At 44.6% G+C, this 19423-nt stretch overlaps 1 protein-coding gene across 1 annotated transcript in view; it reads right to left on the reverse strand.

Moving 5' to 3' along the window:
- Positions 1 to 11964: 11964 nt before the first annotated feature.
- Top2a (DNA topoisomerase II alpha) overlaps positions 11965 to 19423 on the reverse strand; it is a 31234-nt gene continuing 23775 nt past the window's right edge. Inside the window, 8 exon segments of the mRNA NM_001246738.1 lie at positions 11965 to 12967; positions 13244 to 13443; positions 14552 to 14686; positions 15015 to 15058; positions 15197 to 15320; positions 15979 to 16131; positions 17138 to 17228; positions 18740 to 18922. Coding sequence (NP_001233667.1) covers positions 12839 to 12967; positions 13244 to 13443; positions 14552 to 14686; positions 15015 to 15058; positions 15197 to 15320; positions 15979 to 16131; positions 17138 to 17228; positions 18740 to 18922 — 1059 coding nt within the window. The 3' untranslated portion in view covers positions 11965 to 12838.

Raw genomic sequence — 19423 nt, forward strand, 5'->3', positions numbered from 1 at the left:
GCTGAGAGGGGCTAGCTCTCCCCCTTCTCTTAAAGGGACAGGGTGACCTGCTGTTTGGCTCCACCCTGGGAACAGGCCCAGGGCCACACCCCTTGCTGGGCCCTCCCTTTGCATCCTTCGCCCCCCATGCCCATCCCATAGCCATGGGACGGTCTGTCTAGTGATGGACTGAGGCTAACCAGAGCCACATCTTTATTGAGGGAGCCAGGGGGATCATGGGAACTGTCCCATAGACTCCCCAAACTGAGGTCCAAGTCCACACAAGAGACTGACCCCTTTTGAAGGTGGTCTTGTGAGGCACAGAGAGACAAGTCCTTTTTTAGGAGGCAGCAAACATCTATGGCTTTTGGCTCTGGCTCTACCACACTTGACCTCGCATGAGCCATTTAGGTTGTTTAGGTCAGGATCTTTTGGTCCGTCATCTGAGCCAGCTAAGCTCCAAGATCCATCTTATTTTGTTTGTTCTGAGACAGAACCTCACTGTGCAGTTCAAGCTGGCCTGGACCCTACTATATAGGCCAGGCTGCCCTGGGAGTGTTGGTTCTCCTGCCTCAGCTTCCTAAGGACCAGGACATTAGTTATGTACCACCATGCCCAGCTTAACGTTCAGGTCTCAACCCTATGCCTAGAAGAACTCCATGAGGACAGAATGAAGGAGTGGACTTGGCTGGCTTCTGTGGTTAAACAAGGGCTCTGGTCTCTGCAGCAATTTCTAGATTTCCTGTGAGGAGTGTGGCACTTCGTAAGGTCAACAGCCATCAGAGGCCCCACCAGCAGTCAGGGTTCTCCATTGAGTGGCTTCAAAGATCTAGGTGCATGTGTGCTGTCCTGCAGGAGGAGAGCGAGGAAGATCCACGCGGGTGCGGCCTGAGTGGACGAGGAGGAGATGGTCTCATCAGGGACTCAGGCTGGCTAGTTTTCTGCTCAGCATGCCAAGGAACTGTCTCTCTCTCTTGCCGGGCTGGGCTTCCCCCGGGTCTTGTGTGGGGCTGAGGGTGCCAGGACTGGAGGTGGGCTGTGCTTATTCCCGGCAAAGGGGAAGGTTGTTAGTCCCCATGTTCTCTGTGATATTTCTCCCCCAGTCAGTCACAAAGGCCTGCATGGGTTTCTGTCTGTTAACCAACCCGGGGGGTGGGGGTCCCCAATGGGAGATGTGTTCTCTCCCCATTGCTCATTCAGGGGTCTAGCCCAGCCTGGAAAAACTTTTGGTGAACTCCAGCATGGGTGTGGCCTTGGACATTTCCATCCTCCTGTGGGGTCCCTTAGAAACAGGCCTGGGTGTGGGGGTGCTATCCTGGATAAAATCCAAGAAAACAGCACGTGCTGGGACCCCGCCTTCTGAAAACAGGATGTGAGGTGGGGCACCGTTGACCTCTGTCACTTGCTCTGTCCTCAGCCATGGAGGCTCAGGGTCATGTCTCATCTCTCCTAACTGTCCTGGAACGGTCCCAGCCCAGCCCTGCCGCTCCGGTTTCATCAGCCTGGAAAAAGCCCACCAGACCCCACCCCACCCGACTCTGTGTGCCCGTAGGGAATAAGAAAGTGCCAGAGTGGTGGCTAGGGTGGGGCAAGAAGTGGAGAGCCCATAGTCACCCTGCCCTGTCCCCCGAGCTCCCGATGCCAGAGGAGCCTCTGCAATCTCCAGGACCCAGTCCCCTACCCAGATAGCACTGGGCAGCCTGGGAGGTGTTGCTGACAATACCCAGAGCCGGTGGCACTGGCCCTTCTTGGCCCTGCTTGGAAAAGGACTGGACTGGGAAGCTCTGTGTCCCAGACACCTCAATCTGGCTATCGGGCTGTGGAGCCAGAGCCCTGCAGCAGTCACACGTGGCCATTCGAAGGGGCATGTACTCGTCTGTGCCTAGTAAGTTCAGAGCAGAACTGTAACCCATACATGGCAGCATTTGAAAAAAGAAAAAAAGTTTTTCAAGACAGGGTTTCTCCGTGTAGCCCTGACTGTCCTGGAACTCACTTTGTAGACCAGGCTGGCCTTGAACTCACTGAGATCTGTCTGCCTCTGCCTCCCAATTGCTGGGATTAAAGGCGTGCACCACCAACGCCCGGCAACAGCATTTTAAAAAACAAAACAAGCCACAAACGGCTGGGTAGAATCATTCCTGGCCGAGAGGCCTTCTCAGTGGCATTGCTGTATTTGAACTTAATCCCCGCTTCTCATCCCTCCCACCTTTCTCCTCTGCACCAGTCTTCAGATATTTTGTCTGTTCAGCTAAGTGTGCGGGTGCTATTATCGGTGGGACTTGGGGTGCTTCCTTCCATGTCACCCCCAGCACCTAGAACACTAGGAGCCATTGTAGATGGTCTGAAATATTCCCTGGGTGGATAGAGGGCAGTGAGGGAGGGCAGCACGCTCGGAATATCCCTGTCTCCTGCCAGCTCCTCGCCCTGTTCTCCTGGGCTTCGGTCCAGTAAGCATCTCACTTAGTATCACATTAGAACGCAAAATGTACAGGTCTGGGCAGAGGGCTGGCACCCATGTGGGGTGGGGCCTTGGGTGGGGAAGGGATGGATGTTCTTGGGTCCTTCTGCAGCCACCTTCCAAACTGCACTGCTCCTACACCCTTGAACCTTTTCCACAGCCTAAATCCCCCCTCCTCCCAGGGTACCTCATGCTTGGCCTTGGCTTCTACACTCCAGGGTGCTGCAGTTCTTACAGTTAGAACCCATCCCCCTCTCCTGCTTGGATACCTCCTTTGACTCTGAGATTCATTCATTCACCCTTCCTTCCTTCCTTCCTCCTTCCTTCTTTCCTTCCTTTTTGTTTATTGCTCTGGCTATCCTGGAACTTTCTTTGTAAACCAGGCTGGCCTCGAACTCACAGAGGTCCGCCTCCCGAGTGCTGGGATCAAAGGTGTGCGCCACCACCGCTGTCTGACTCTGGAATTCTTTACTATTTGCTTTGGCTGTAGCAGCAAGCATACCAAGCAATGGCTTAGTTAACCAAGAAGCTAGTGTCTTCCTTGCTTAGGAGGGTAGCAGACTTCACAGCCACGCAGTCATCACCCAAGCCCTACTCCACACTATGTCTCAGCAGACTCCAGGACTAACTAACCTGTATCCATTCTCCTTGAACATCTTTAGCCAGAATGGGCTCCTGTGTCTACTCCCATGGGCAAATGGAGGCTGGGAAGTGTGGTCTATTTTAGGGGGCTGTACACTCAGGAGGGGAGAATATAACCCTCAGGGTCATGGGTCTACTTCTGGTGCTGGCTTCCCACACTGGAGTGGGCACTGGGGTCACTTAGTGTCCCTAGATCTGCCCTCACCAGGTAGGGAAGAGGAGAAGTCTTCCTGGTCTGTCTGGCCTGTCACCTTGTTCTAGACCCTTCAAAACCACTGTACTTCTGAGCCTTTCTTTATGGGCAGCTGACTTCCCCAACCCCTGTCCCTCAGTACCTCAGCGTGAAGGCCCCACCTGTCATAGCCTTTCACCCCACTTTGGGAATGCAACCTTTCTCCAGTGACTACAGCCTGGGCCCCGCACGGGCTCATCGAGTGAGCAGCAAACTTGGGAATCGGAGGCAGTGCTCTGACACTGGAATGCAGATGGGCTTGAGTGTTTCCTAAAATTAAAAAAAAAAAAAATGGGGATGGAGAGAAGGCTCAGAGGTTAAGAGCCCCGGCTGCTCTTCCAGAGGTCCTGAGTTCAATTCCCAGCAACCACATGGTGGCTCACAGCCATCCATTATGAGATCTGGTGTCCTCTTCTGGTGTGCAGATATACACGGAAGCAGAATGTTGTATACATAATAAATAAATTAAAGAAAATGTTCTAAGGCCAGGTGGCGATGGCACACACCTTTAATCCCAGAACTCCAGAGGCAGAGGCAGAGGCAGGTGGATCTCTGTGAGTTTGAGGCCAGTCTGATCTACAGAGTGAGTTCCTGGACAACCAAGGCTACACAGAGAAACCCTGTCACGAAAACAACAACAAAAGTATATGTGGGTGTGTGCATGTGTGCACATGTGTACAAAGTGCCTGTAGAAGCCAGATCTCCCTTGGAGCTGGAGTTACAGTGGTTGTCAGGTGCTCTGGGGGAGGGGTGATTTGTGCTGGGAATAGAACTTGGGACCTCTGGAAGAACAATATATGGGCTTAACCACTGAGCCATCTCTCCAGTCCCAGCCCCTGGAATTTTAAAAACATTGTTTATTATTATTGTGTGTGTGTCCCCCTACATATGTGCCAGCATCACATATGTGGAAGTCAGAGAACAACTTTTGGGAATTGGTTCTCTTCTTCCTCCATGGGTTCCAGGGTCCAAACTCAGGTGGTCAGGCTGGCTTGTGTAGTAAGTGCTTTTACCCACTGAGCCATCTCATTGCCTGACCAATTTAAATTTTTATTTTTATACGTAGGCATGTGGCTTGTGAATGTGTGAGTGTGTGTGTGTGTGTGTGTGTGTGTGTGTGTGTTGTTGTTGTTGTTGTTGTTGTTGTTGTTAGGGATTGGATCTAGGGCCTCATGCAGACTAAGGAAGCAGTCTGCCAGTGATTATATCCATCGTGGGGCTGGAGAACTGGCTCAGGGGTTAAGAGAACTTGCAAAGGACCTGGGTTTGGTTTCCAGCACCCACGTGTCAACTCAGAACCATCTGTAGATCCAGTTCCAGGGATCCGGTGCCTTCCCTGTATTCTTCAGGCTTCAGGCACATAAGTGATGCACATACATATATGCGGGCAGAACACTCAGACACATCTTTCAACCCCCCACCCCACTCCCAAAGCTGGTTTGAGTGGCTGGTGTTTGGAAACTTCAAGGTACAGACATCCAGGTGGTAGTACATTTGGGTAATTCTCGTACTCTGGATGTTGAGACAGGAGGATTGCAAGCTCTAGGCCATCCTGGATCATAGAGCAAGCCTGTCTCAAAACAAAAGAAATCTGCATCTCTTTGTGTATCTATGTATACAAGCAGTCACAATCACTGTATTTCTGCCTGGTCCTGGCCGCCATTACCCCAGGCTTACTTTACTACCCGGTACTTGGTTTGGTCTTGAGAGCACTCTGAGGTCTTCTCCAGCATCTGGCCAGGAGGATGCAGACAGAACCACAATCTGGTCAGCCCAAACCAATGGCAGCCATGCCTTACCTGGAAGCAGCTCTCCATCCAAAGGACTGAGCTTGAAACTGGTCCTAGAAAGTTATCGGAGTCACTGGAGTCAGAAGGCAAGGTCACCTGCAGACCAAGCTTTGTCCTTTCCTCTAGCTAAAGTGACATTTACTGGTATACTTTTTAATTTGAACTGGGGCAACCTGAGGTAAGTATAACATTTTACACCAAAGAAACACATCTGATTCTCAAGGAAAAATTTAAGTATAAATGAAACCTGTATTTGGAAAGACAGCTCTTCAGTTTGTAGACTTAAACATGGGACCTGATGAGCCCATTGCCAGGAATTCCACCCACTGTTGAAAAAAAAAAAAAACCCAACGTGAAATGGGTACATACTGTACAATTCACAACAGCTTTACTCAAAATAGACCCAAGCTGGAAACAATCCAATTGTCCATCAGTAGGTGAATGGATCAACAAACCCATATCAACAAACTCAACAATAATAAAAAGAAACTATATTTTTTGTCTGTTTTGAAAAAGGAACTACTGATACATGCAATGTGGGTACATTTTAAATTTTATTTAAAATTTTTATTGCATTTTGAAGGCTTGGCATTTACCACCATACTGTGTGTGTGTGTGTGTGTCAAACAAAACTACATATATTTTGATTTGAAACAGAGTTTTACTATGTAGCCCTGGCTGGCTTAGAACTCTGTAGACCAAATTGTCCTCAAACTCACAGACTTGCACCACCACTGCCTGGGTTGTTTTATGGTTTTAATTTTATGTGTATGAGTGTTTTGCCTGCATGTTTGTCTGTGTACCACGAGTGCTTGGTGCCTCAGAGGGTCAGAGAAGATATTAGATCCCTGGAAACTAGAGTTACAAATGGATTTGAACTGGAGTTATGGGTGGTAGTGAATTATCATGTAGGTGCTGGGAATTGAACCCTGGTTCTTTGAAAGAGCAAAAAATGCTCCTAACCACTAAGCCATCTCTCTAGCCCCTAATATTTTTATTTTTTAAAAGTCATTACTGTGGGTGAGAATGCATGTGTCATGGCAAACAAATTGAAGTCAGGGCACAATTTTGTGGAGTTGGTTCTCTCCTAGATTTTCAAGTTTGATGGTTGGGGACAAGCTCTTTTACCCACTGAGCCATCCTCTAGCCCCTAACAATATGAATAAAATTTAAAGCATCATACTAAATAAAAGGAGCTAATCACAGAAACAATGACACTGTTATTCCATTCCTGGGAGGTTTGTGGAACAGGAAAAAGTGACCTGTAGCTGTGGAAAGCAGACCCGTGACTGAGCCCAGAGACTGTTTAAAGAGGCACGCTAGAAACACAGAGGTGACACAAAGCCTTCTAACGGCCGGATGTGGTGGCACATGTCTGAGGTAGGAAGATCAAGGCCAGGCTGGGCTAAAAAGCAGAAACCCATCTCAACAAACAAGAAAACCACCTTGCTTTCAGTTCCTAAGAACGTGATCAGTTCCTGAGTCACCTCTCAAGCTGTTAAGTGTGTCTGAGCTTCGTGGTTGTGCTCGCCTTTAATCTCAGGCAGAGGCAGGTGGCTCTCTTGTGAGTTCCAGGACAGCCTGGTCTACAGAGAGTTCCAGGACAATCAGGACTACACAGTGAAACCTGTCTTTAAAACACCAACACCCTCCCCTCAAATTGCTTCTGAGCCCCACAGTTCTGGGGTGTGCTCAATACTCTGTATTTTCTTTCTTTAAAAAACAAAAAACTGGCTGGGCGTTGGTGGGGCACGCCTTTAATCCCAGCACTCGGGAGGCAGAGGTAGGTGGATCTCTGTGAGTTCGAGACCAGCCTGGTCTACAAGAGCTAGTTCCAGGACAGGCTCCAAAGCCACAGAGAAACCCTGTCTCGGAAAACCAAAATAAATAAATAAATAAATAGATAAATAAAACAAAAAACTATTTATGTATATGGGTGTTTGGTCTGCAATTTGTGCACCATGTTTGATCAGCACTGGTGGAAGTCAGAAGACATCAGATTGAATCTGGTTCCTGTGTTTTCTTTTTGGTTTTTTTGAGACAGGGTTTCTCTGACTAACAGTTCTGACTGCCATGGAACTCAATTTGTATACCAGGCTGGCCTCGAACTCTCTGAGATCAGCCTACCTGGGCCTCCCAAATGTTGGGATTAAAGGCATGCACCACTACTGCGAGGCAACCCTGGGTCCTGTGGAAGAGAACACTGAGCCATCTCTCCAGCACCAACACTCTGTACTTCAAAGAGGCTCCTAGATGATGTGGTGACTCTGGTCTAAGGGCCACTCACTGAGAGGAAGCTTTTCAAAGTTAAGTTCCAGTGTTATGCTGGGTGTGGTGTTGTGTGCTAGTTAGTAATCCTGGCATTTGGGAGGTAGAGGGGAGACTATCAGGAGCCAAGTTCATCTTTGGCTGCTGTGCTAGTCAATTTAACACAAAGCTAGGAAGAGGGAACCTCAACTGCCTGTAGGCAAGTCTAGGGGGCGTTTTTTATTTTTATTTTTTAGATTAATGGGATATGGGAGGGTCCAGCCAACTATGGGTGGTGTCATTCCTGAGAAGGGGGTCCTTTGTTGTATAAAAAAGGTAGCTGAGGCCGGGCTTTGGTGGCACACGCCTTTAGTCCTAGCACTAGGGAGGCAGAGGCAGGTGAATCTCTGAGTTCGAGGCCAGCCTGGTCTACAAGAGCTAGTTCCAGGACAGCCTCCAAAGCCACAGAGAACCCCTGTCTCAAAAACAAAACAAAACAAGAACAAAAAACAAACAAACAAAAAGGTAGCTAAATGTGGGCCTAAGAGCAAGCCAGGAAGAAACACTCCTCCACTGCCTCTGCCTTCTTCAGGTTCCTGCCTGGTCTTCCTTCAGTGATGGACTGATCCCGACCTGGAAGCCAAACAAACCCTTTCTTCTCCAAGTTGCTTTTGGTCACTGGTGTTTATTATAGCAATAGAAGTGAACACCAGCATGAGGATGTTCTTGTGTTATTAAATATTCAGGAGAAAATGTTTAGTGGCTGTATAACACATTAGAAATGAGAATGAGGATATATTGTTTATTTTTTTCCTGAGACCTGGTCTTACTCTGTAGCTCAGGCTGGACTCAAAACAGATCCTCCTGTCTCAGCAGTGCTAGTATTCAGGTGTGAGCTACCTATGGCTCAATTTAGCTAATTCTGTTGCTGGACATCAAGGCTGTTCCTAATTTCCCACCTGTGTTAATAATGCTTTAATGGATAACTTCTGCTTATGAGATGGTCTGTCTTTGAACTTGAGTTACATGCCCAACTCAATGAATGGTTTGGGATTCACTTCTTTGAGACAGGGTTTCTTTTTTTTTTTTCTTTTGGTTTTTCGAGACAGGGTTTCTCTTTGGAGCCACTCTGTAGACCAGGCTGGCCTCGAACTCAAGAGATCCACCTACCTCTGCCTCCCTAGTGCTGGGATTAAAGGCCTGCGCCACCAACACCTGTCCCCGAGAGAGGGTTTCTCTGTTGCTTTGGAGCCTGTCCTGGAACTCAATCTGTAGACCAGGCTGGTCTTGAAAGACCCCCCGAAGAGGTACTTTCGTAGAGGGAGACCCGCACCCAGGAATCAGCGAGACCACAAGCTTGGATGCAAAACCGCAAGAGGCTTTATTGGAGATACGGGTACCCGGGCGACTTAGCTTCTGTGAGGCCAAGCGCCCCGAGCCAAGGGAAAGGGGTCCTTATATAGGGAAAAAGGCGCAAGCTAGGAGCAGGGATTCTATTGGATAATTCTAATGAGGCATTGTACAGAGCTATTCCCATTGGTCAATGTATATGAGGCGCTATACAGGGTTATTCAAATGAGGCAAAGTACAGAGTTATTCAAATGAGGTGAAACATAGAGTCTTTCAAATGAGGCGAAATACAGAATCATTTCTATTGGATGGTTCAAATGAGACACAGAGCCATTCCAGATCAGCATATTCTCAAGGTCTGGTGTCTGGTACAACAGACTCAATTCCCCCTCCCTCGGCGTCCAGATGGCTGACCTTGGGGGCGGAGACCTTGGGACGGAGTGTTTCTCATCGGGCGGGGGCTCAGGGGCAGGGCTCCAGGCCGGCTTACTTGGTGTTTGTTCTCGTGCTGGCCCACCTGGTGCTCGTTCTCGGGCTGGGCGTGCGGCGGGTGGCGGGGGAAGTGGAAGCCGCCGGGGGTGGGGGGTGGGGGGGTGGGGGTGGGTGGGGATCGGGGAAGCCGCCGACAGGAGGAAGAGGAGACAAACTTAAGAAAGAAAGGGCTAAGGAGCCCTTTCTTTCAGTCTTTCAGTCTCAACTCACAGGATCTGCCTGCCTCTGCCTCCTGAGTGCTGGGATTAAAGGTGTGCATCACCAACACCCAGCTGGGACTCATTTCTTAATGATTTTTTATTACTCTTAATTGTTCCTGTTGAGGCAAGTATGTACATGAGTGCAGGTATCCCAGGCTAGAGGTGGTAATCTCCTGGAGGTGGAGTTACAGGTGCCGATGAACGTGTGCAGGTGCTGGGAATTGAACACCCCTTTAACTGCTGCACCATCTCTCTAGCGCCAGAACACATTTCTTTGTTCATCTATTTATTTTTGAGATGCACTAGATTTAGAGCTTCTTGGCACTAGCGACTAGGTGCTAGGATCACAGGCATGCATCACCACACCTTGCTCTCGTTTAGACAATTTACCAAAGTGGAATTACTATGGAAGTTTTAGATATTGGATAGGTCCGAATAGTTGATCTATCACTGTTTTTATTTTGTTTTTGGTGTGTACATTAAGTACATTATATCCTCATGTGTTTGAGTGGGTGCATTCACCTGTATAAAGGCCACAGGATGTTTTTTATCATTCTCCAGCCTAGTTTTGGAGACAGGGTCTATTCACTGAATCTGGAGCGAAGTTGCAGCTAGACTGGCCAGTGAGTCCCCTGGATAGTCATGTCTGCCTCATGTGGTGAGGTTTTGAATCTCTTCTCTCAGTAACTGTAATAAATATTTGTGTAGTGCTTCATATATACAGGAAGAAAAAAAACTCCTCTAAATGTCTGTAACTACCAAATTTATTGATAGATTTAAAGGAATTCCCTTGAATGTTAGTAGTACCTTGAGAAATAGTGGTCAAGCTACTAACTTCTCTAGTCAATAGCACGTGATCTGAGTTTTCTTTTATGAATTTGTGGTTTTCTCCCACCAAACTGGGTTCCACCTTTGCCTTGAAGCTGCTTCTCTATACTCAGCAGAATCACAATGTCAGCAGGTACAATTGCTCTTAGTATTTACCATTTCTCATCCTATTTGATTGTTTGACAATAACTTTCCACTTTATTTTTGGTTTTCAAGATAGTTTCTCTGTCGATTTGTAGCTGGTCCTGGCACTCACTCTGTAGACCAGGCTGGCCTCGAACTCACAGAGATCCACCTGCCTCTGCCTTCCAAGTGCTGGGATTAAATGTATGTACCACCACTGCCCAGTAACTTTCCACTTTATTGTTGAAACTTTACCAAATATCTTTTTGTAAAGATCCAACTCAGGAAGTCAGGCTTTCCTGGCCATCTCAGTCCACCAGAAACACATCATCTTTCTCTGGTTTTTCAAGACAGGGTTTCTCTGGGTAGCTTTTGGAGCCTGTCCTGGAATTCCTCTGTATACCAGAAAAAATTTATCTTATCTTTTGACATTAAACATTTAGTCGTGGGTGGGGTGGTAGCTTTGGTGTAATACTCAGAGCACACGCCAGGCTCTGGGCTTAATACCCATCAAGAAAAGTAAAACTCTGGATCTGGAGTGAATTTATGTTAGAGGTTAAGAAAGGAATTGGATTTACCACTCTTCTAAATGGATTAACCAGTTGCTCCAATAGAACTTTACTGATTCTATCAGGTAGTTGACTAGGCTATCAAAATGGCTAAAGTAGGCATCTTTTTAAGATATATTCATGTTTTGTTTTTGAAAAAGGGTCTCATTATCCCAGGATGGTCTGGTGCATACCTTTAATCCCAGCCCTCAGATGCAGAGGCAAGTAATCTCTGAGTTTGAGGCCAGCTTGGTCTACAAACTGAGTTCCAGGACAGCCAGGACCACAAAAGAAACCCTGCCTCATAAACCAAAACAAACAAAAAACCCAAACCACCAAATCAAACCAAACCAAAATAACCCCCAAACTAAAAACCCCCCCCCCCCCAAATCTAGGCCCAACTAGGTTACACTGCCACTCTTTGGGATACTTTACCCAACCAAAGGCTGTCATATTCCATATGGTGCTATGGAATAATCCTCTGGTATATTGTAAAGATTTGTCACCAAAATTAGTTTAATAAAATGTAGATTGGCCAGTAGCCAGGCAGGAAGTATAGTTGGGGCAACCAAACTAAGGATGATGGGAAAGAGAAGGGTGGAGTCAGGAGATGCCAGCCAGACACAGAGGGAACAGGAGCTAAACATACCAGGCTAATGAAGGCACCACCAGCTGGGCGGTGGTGGCGCACACGTTTAATCCCAGCATTGGGGAAGCAGAGGCAGGCGGATCTCTGTGAGTTCCGAGACCAGCCTGGTCTAAAAGAGCTAGTTCCAGGACAGCCTCCAAAGCCACAGAGAAACCCTGTCTCAAAAACAAAACAAATATAAAAGAATAAAATAAAAAAAATTTATGTTGCAGAGCATAAATAAGGTATATGGGTTAACTTAAAATGTAAGCGCTAGTTAGTAATAAGCCCGAGCTATTGGCTGAGCATTTACAATTCATCTTCAGCCTCTGAATCAGTTATTTGGGACAGGGCAGTCTGGACAGGAAACATTTGCTTACAAGAGGCTATATTTTTGGGCTGTGGAGAGGATGTAATGTGGGTTAAGATAAGAGGAATGAATAGCTTACAATGTTTAAATATTTATTAATGTACAAAATTGTTGGAATAAGCTATATAGAAAGACATATTAAATATTTACAAAACACATTGATAACAGCACTTAAGTAACATACAACAGCACAGAATGCTTTTGGCGTTCACAAGTTGGAACTCTGTACACTTGCAATGGACCACATTTCACAATTGAGCATGCAGATGTAAGTCTGAGCACTTCTGTCTCCTCCCTGTGATCTCATGTTCGAAAGGTATCATAAGGAAAGTCAGGATGCCACATAACCAGACTAACTCTCTTTTTCTTGCTACATGTACTGAGATCATGGAGACACAGTCAAGATGACTTTCTTCAGACTCTGATGATGTTTAAAAGAGTTATGAGTAATTTTTTATGGCTGAAACAAAAATGCATCAAATCATAGGTTGAACACTGTATCCATACTAGAACTGTCTAGTTCTATGTGATGGAATTCTACCTACACAACTGAAAAAGAAACACCTTGCTACCTCATTCATATCTTAGTAGACATAGGAAAGGAGGTAGAGGCACACTTTTGAAAACATACCCATTTTAGCTTAACATATGATCAATAAATTCTGTCATGCTGAAGTGAGCATATAATTATGTGGAATCCAAAAGAATCTCAAGCAAGATTTTAGAGACCAAAGAAATAGACACAAAACATAGATAAATCAGAGAAGAAAACAGTGTCATGAGATGGTCATCACTGAGACAGTATATAGAATATAAAGCTGATGGCCACGTAGGATAGTCTTATAAAAAGTCTTCCCCAAACTAAATTCAGAGGGGGTTAGAGAAGAACTTCAAATAACTTTAAAATGAACGGGGCTCAGTAAAACCATTGCTAAAACAATACTCTCCCCATCAGAAAAGATCATCATCATCTGACTCCTCCAGGTATTTGATAGGCTTCTTTGCTCGTCCAGATTTTGCTCGAGGAACCATAGTTTCATCTAAGTCCACTCGGAAATCCTGATTCTCTCCCTTGGATTTCTAAAAAGAGAAAAAATGCAAGCAATTTGCATATAGGGTCATTCCACATCACTCCAGACTTCACCAGCACCTCCTACTAAGTAGTAAGAAAAAGGTCCAAAGCAACTGTTCCACTAACTGATAGATTTAACTTTCCTACAGCTAAATTACACATGGTACAAAATAACGAATTCTGAGGTTTAAATTTAATTCCTTAAAAATATGCAAAATTAAGAGCAAATCCTAAGTTGGATATTTCAAGTTTCTAGAGCAAAAGGATTAAGTAGCAATAAATACCTTGCTTGCAGCAACTTTGGAGACTACTTTCTCAAAATCAGAGTCAGAATCATCAGAAGAGGACTGCTTCCTTTTGCGGCTGTTCTTGGCTTTGGCAGGCACAGGCTTTTCAGGGCCATGAGCATTCAAGGCTGAATCCGATTTGCTTCCTTTTGGTACAGCTCTCTTTTTGGTACCAGCAGTGGATGTTGAAGACTGGCCTGTAAGTCAACATGAGTACTGGTCATAATCACTCTTTGGTGAGTTTTCTCATTGTGAACTATCTTGAACATCACCTTCTTTTTTGAGACAAGGTCTCACAATGACCTAGAGTTCCTAATTAAGCTGGACTGGCCAGCAAGAAAGGCCCCAGGGACATTTACCACTGCACCTGGTTTATGCTGTGCTGGGGATTGATTCCAAGGCTTCACAAATTCTAGCCCAGCAATCTACCAACTGAGCCACATCCCCAGCTTTGATTTCTAAGTTATCCCCCCCCTCTTTTTTGGGGGGATTTTTCTCCGTGGCTTTGGAGGCTGTCCTAGAACTAGCTCTTGTATACCAGGCTGGTCTTTAACTCAGAGAGATCCACATGCCTCTGCTTCCTGAGGGCCGGGATTAAAGGTGTGAGCCACCACCACCTGGCTTCTAAGTTATTTTATATTGGATTACTTCCAACTGCTTATAAATTCTTTCCTTATGTCATAGAGATGAGCTAGATAATGTCTGGAATCTGAGTAATGCCCTGATTTCAAAATACTTTTGTTTTTGTTTTTCGAGACAGGGTTTCTTTGTGTAGCTTTGGAACCTATCCTGGCACTTGCTCTGGAGACCAGGCTGGCCTCGAACTCACAGAGATCCGCCTGCCTCTGCCTCCCCAGTGCTGGGATTAAAGGCTTTTGCTACCAATGCCCTGCTCAAAATACTTTCAGAGTGATCCACCTGCTTCTGCCTCGAGAGTGCTGGAATTAAAGCTATGTGCTACCATTGCCTGGCTATTGATTATAATTATTTATTGGAGTCTTGCCTATATGAGGGTGCTGGTTCCCCTGCAACTGGAGTTACAGACAGTTGTGAGCTGCCATGTGGACGCTGGGAATTGAACCCAGGTCCTTTGGAAGAACAGCCAGTACTCTTAACCACTGAGCCATCTCTCCAGTCCCCACAACCTTTTATTTTTTATTTGATAATGATGTAAAAGACACCACTTCCATTAGGATACTGTTTAGTTTCATCATCATCAGTAGACATTTTCAAAATAAAAACTTAAAACTGTCTTTTCCAAGTCAGTTAATCCAGTAATCAACCTTCTAACAGATCTAGGCTTACTTTTGGTGGCTGTCTTCTTCACTGCCACAGTCTGTTTGGAAGATGGCTTTAACTGTTCAGTGTCAGCTGGCAAGTCAGCAGCAGGAGGGCCTGGAGAAGCTGGCACACTGTCCTTTTCATCACTTTCAGGGTCACCTATTCCAAACAGGAAGGGAAATGGTCACAAAATTTAAAATATTCCACCTGCAACTCTGTCCCTGACAATGGATTCCCATTTTAACTAACTTTCTGGGAATATTTTAAATACCCTTAGAATTTAGCTGAATTTTAAATTCTTAGTTTTTGGGGGACAGAGCTTTGCTGTATGTAGCACAGGTTGGCCTTAAACTTGCAATCCTCTTGCCTCTAAGTCGAGTGCTAGGACCACAGGTGTGTGCTGTTGATTGAAGTTGGGTCCTCACACTTGCTTAGCACACATTTACTGAGACTCCCAAGCACCTAATCATTTTCCTCAGATACATACCAGACATGGCACTCTTTTGTGGCTTCAGTGCTTTCTTAGTATTTCTAAAAAAAAAAAAAGAACACACATAGAGAAGGCATCCTGACAATCAACCATTTCTACATGTGTCAAACAAAGATCAATAATACACCAACGACTATCAAAATAGTCACAACTAAATTCTGTGTTGATAGAATTCTTACTTTTGGGGAATTTTGGTCTTAGGTGGAGTAGTATCTAGTGGGAAAAAATCTTCATCTTCATCCTTTCCATCAGAACCTGAGAAATCTTCATCTGAATCCAAATCCATCGTGAATTTGGCTTTTGCTGTTAGGAACCAAAGAGGATACAGACATTTAAACACAGGCTGACTTAACATTTTGTTTTTCAAATTTGTGTTTGTGTGTGTGTGTACTCGTGTGCCATCATAGCGCTCATTTTATTTTATGTGCATGAGTGTTTTGCCTGCATTTATGTTTGTATACTATGTGCATTCCTGATTCCCATGGAGGCCAGAAGAGGGAGCTAGATCCTCTGGAACTAGAATTACAGACAGCTGTGAGCTGCCATCTGGGTGATGGGAATCGAACTCAGATCCTCTGGAAGAACAGCCAGCGCTCCTAACCACTGCGCCATCTCTCTAGTCTCTGACTTAACATTTTAGGAATATATATATGCTTCAGTTTAACTACAATTTTTTTTTGAGACAAGGTTTCTGTGTAGCCCTGGCTGTCCAGGAACTCACTCTGTAAACCAGGCTGGCCTCAAACTCAAAGAGATCCACCTGCCTCTGCCTCCAGAGTGCTGGGATTAAAGCTGTGCATCACCACCACACACCTAAGCTTCAGTTTAATATCGTAAAAGATGCTTCAATTTTTCAAAATTTGATTTGCTGTACTAACAGGCAGCAATTTTTGGAATTAAGTACCCTGATGTTAATTGGCCATTCACATCTTATAATCAAATACAGAACATGCTAGCTTACTTGCAGCTCTTCGTGGATCCTTTTCTCGTGGAGGGACATCAACATTACTTTCATTACTGCTCATATCTGATTCAGAATCAGACCAGGGGTTTCTCTTTTTCCCTTTTTTGATTGGCTTAAAAGCCAATGTAGTCTGCTTCTTTGTCATGGCACCTACAAAAGAGATAGGGAATTTACACTTTCCTCTCTGTGTGTTTGTGTGTGCGCATTCTGACTGAGTGCACTTGAGTGAAGGTCAGACAACAATTTATGGGAGTTGGTTCTTTCCTTCTTCCATATGGGTCCTTGGGATCAAACTCAGGTTGTCACCCTTGGTGGTAAGCTCCTGCACATGCTAATTAGTTATGTTAATTATTAATATAAAATTAATTATATTAATAATACTCTGGTTTTTTCATCATAACCTACATACTATAATGGTGCTGAGGGTACAATCATGAATAGAAATAGAATGCATTTTCTGTTCCTATAGAGTACAGAGTTTGGTCATTTAATCCTATAAGTGCTGTTTTTATAGTAAATAATGTGATACAAATGTCTAAACATCAAAATTCCTTAAGCAATAGATGCCTGAGCTGAGATCTGAGATCTGGAGGGTCACTAGGAGTTAATCATTAATTAATTAATTAACCTCCCCCCACCCCAGGACAGGGTTTCTGTGTAGCTGTGGAGACTGTCCTCGAACTCTGTAGACCAGGCCAGTCTCAAACTCACAGTGATCCACCTGCCTCTGCCTCCCAGTGCTGGGATTAATGGCATGTGCAACCATTGATAGGCTTTATAGTCACCTCCTGTTCTTTATGTCACCCATGTTTGCTCACACAGATTGTAAGGGCAGTCTCAGGTATTATAATGCCTTTAATGCTCATGAATTTACTCTCATATATCCCTTTTGTAAGCCAAGGAAAAACAAACGAGCAGGTCTTCCTGGAGAAGGGGAGCTACTTTAGATTCCAACTAAAGAATTCAAGTTACTAACTATATTACCAGAATCTCTTCTAAATAAAATCAAACGTCAAAGACAATATAAAGTTCAAATATAAGTCACATACATCCTTCTTTTCAATACTTAATTCAGCTTTACAAAAGAATTGAATATCTATGGAGAACATATTAACAAAAATTTAGAGTTTATAAGATCTTGCCCAACATGTAATACCTGGCTCTTTCTTCTGCTTCTTCTCTATTCTTTGTTTTAAGCTTCCTAGTTCCAGACCATTCTCAGTAGGAGTGCCCTCAACGTTTTCACTCTGAAAGACAGCAACATGTAAGAAACAACAAATCCCAGCACAACAAAAACACTCAACTTCTGTCTAATTATTTGGAATAATAAAGCCATATATTCACATATATAGATACACACAGACACAAATACAGTGGAAGAATGTATTTACTTTGGGTTTTGGTTAAGAGATCTAAAATAAGCAGGGCAGTGGTAGTCCACATCAAGGTCAGCTTGGTCTACATAGTGAGCGCCAGGACAGCCAGACAAAAACCAAAACAAGGCAAAGAGGTAGAGAGATGACTCAGTGTTTAAGAACTCTGGTTGCTCTTTCAGAGGACCCAAGTTTTAATTCCCAGCACTCACATAGAGGGTCACAATTGTCTTTAACTCCAGTTCCAGGAATCCAGTTCCTGGAATCCAGTGCCCTCTCTGGTTTCTGTGGGTACTGCGTGCATGTGGCACAGACATACACACAGGCAAACCACCCACAGACATAAAGGAGATCCAAATAAAGGGTTAGTTATGATCTTTAATACCTAAGTATTTAAAAGCATTGGGTACTGAGAAAGGAAAGCCCACTAGATACAGGATAAATCCCAAATATTAGGTTTAGAAATTTAGATATAGGGCTGGAGAGATGGCTCAGAGGTTAAGAGTACTGGTCGCTCTTCCAGAGGTCCTGAGTTCAATTCCCAGCAACCACATAGTGGCTCACAACCATCTGTAATGAGATCTGATGCCCTCTTCTGGCCTGCAGGGATACATGCAGACAGAATCTGTATACATAATAAATAAATAAATCTTCAAAAAAAAAAAAAAAGAAATTTAGATATAATTTGCTCCATTGTACAAAATGTATTACACATATTTATGTATGGTCAGAGAACACGTTGCAGAGAGGTCGGTTCTCTTCCTCCACCATGTAGACTGAACTTGGGTTGCTCAGGCTTGGTGGCAAACACTTATCTGAGCCATCTCACCTGAGCCTCATTTGTTCAATTTCTTTCTTTTTTTTTTCTTTTTTAATATTTATTCATTTATTATGTATACAGTATACAGGACAGAAGAGGGTACCAGATCTCATTATAGATGGTTGTGAGCCATTATGTGGTTGCTGGGAATTGAACTCAAGACCTCTGGAAGAGCAGCCAGTGCTCTTAACCTCTGAGCCATCTCTCCAGTCCCTCTTTTTTGTTTTTTGAGACAGGGTTTCTCTGTGGCTTTGGAGGCTGTCCTGGAACTAGCTCTTGTAGACCAGGGTGGTCTCAAACTCAGAGATCTGCCTGCCTCTGCCTCCGCCTCCCGAGTGCTGGGATTAAAGGGGTGCGCCACCAATGCCCGGCTCTTTTTTGTTTTTTTGAGACAGGATTTTTCTGGGTAATCTTCGGTGTCCTGGTACTCGCTCTGTAGACCAGGCTAGCCTCAAACTCAGAGATCCGCCTGTATCTGCCTTCTGAGTGCTGGAATTAAAGGCGTGCGCCACCACACCCAGCTCCATTTGTTCAATTTCTAAGGAAACTTGAAGCAAATTATTACCTTAATTTTCTTCCTAATTTTCTTCTCTGCTTCTGCTTTCATCTCCATGGTCACTTGGGGAATAACTCTTTTTCCATGAGGAGAAGGCAAGACTTCAGACATTTGTGCTTTCTTCCCTTTTGCTTTCCCCCCTTTTCCAGGAAGTCCTACTTGTTCATCTTGCTTTTCCTTGGCTTCAACAACCTATCAAAGGGAATTATGAGAATAAATTTATAGGTGAGGAGAACATCACACCTAAAAAGCATAGTTAAGTAAACTTTCCATTTTTACAATTTAAGATAAATCCATGATCAGCCATAGTGAAGGTCCAATGCAGGGTAGTGAAGGTACGATGTGGATGACTTTAGGAAGGCAGAGACAGGAGAACTGGGTGCCTATGTCTAACTGATGTCTAATGTCATCACTTAATCTTTCTAAAGACAAAGAGGAAACTGTTCTATAGGATAAGCTATATATTTGTAATATCAAAAAAACTAAGTACTACTAAGGAAATTTAAGTGACAAAGGACATTCTGAAACTGAGGGGCCACCTCTAAAAGTGACTTAACTTTCTCTCTTTAATCTGTAAAATACTGATTTAGTGTATTTCTTGCCATCACTTACTTTATGCTAACTAGTATTTAATAACCTGTTCCTTTCCCTCTCTAAAATATATTATCATTATTGTATGTGTGTGCATGTGCA

The sequence above is a fragment of the Cricetulus griseus genome, chromosome 7, assembly GCF_003668045.3.
Source record: "Cricetulus griseus strain 17A/GY chromosome 7, alternate assembly CriGri-PICRH-1.0, whole genome shotgun sequence".
In the NCBI taxonomy this organism is placed as follows: Eukaryota; Metazoa; Chordata; class Mammalia; order Rodentia; family Cricetidae; genus Cricetulus; species Cricetulus griseus.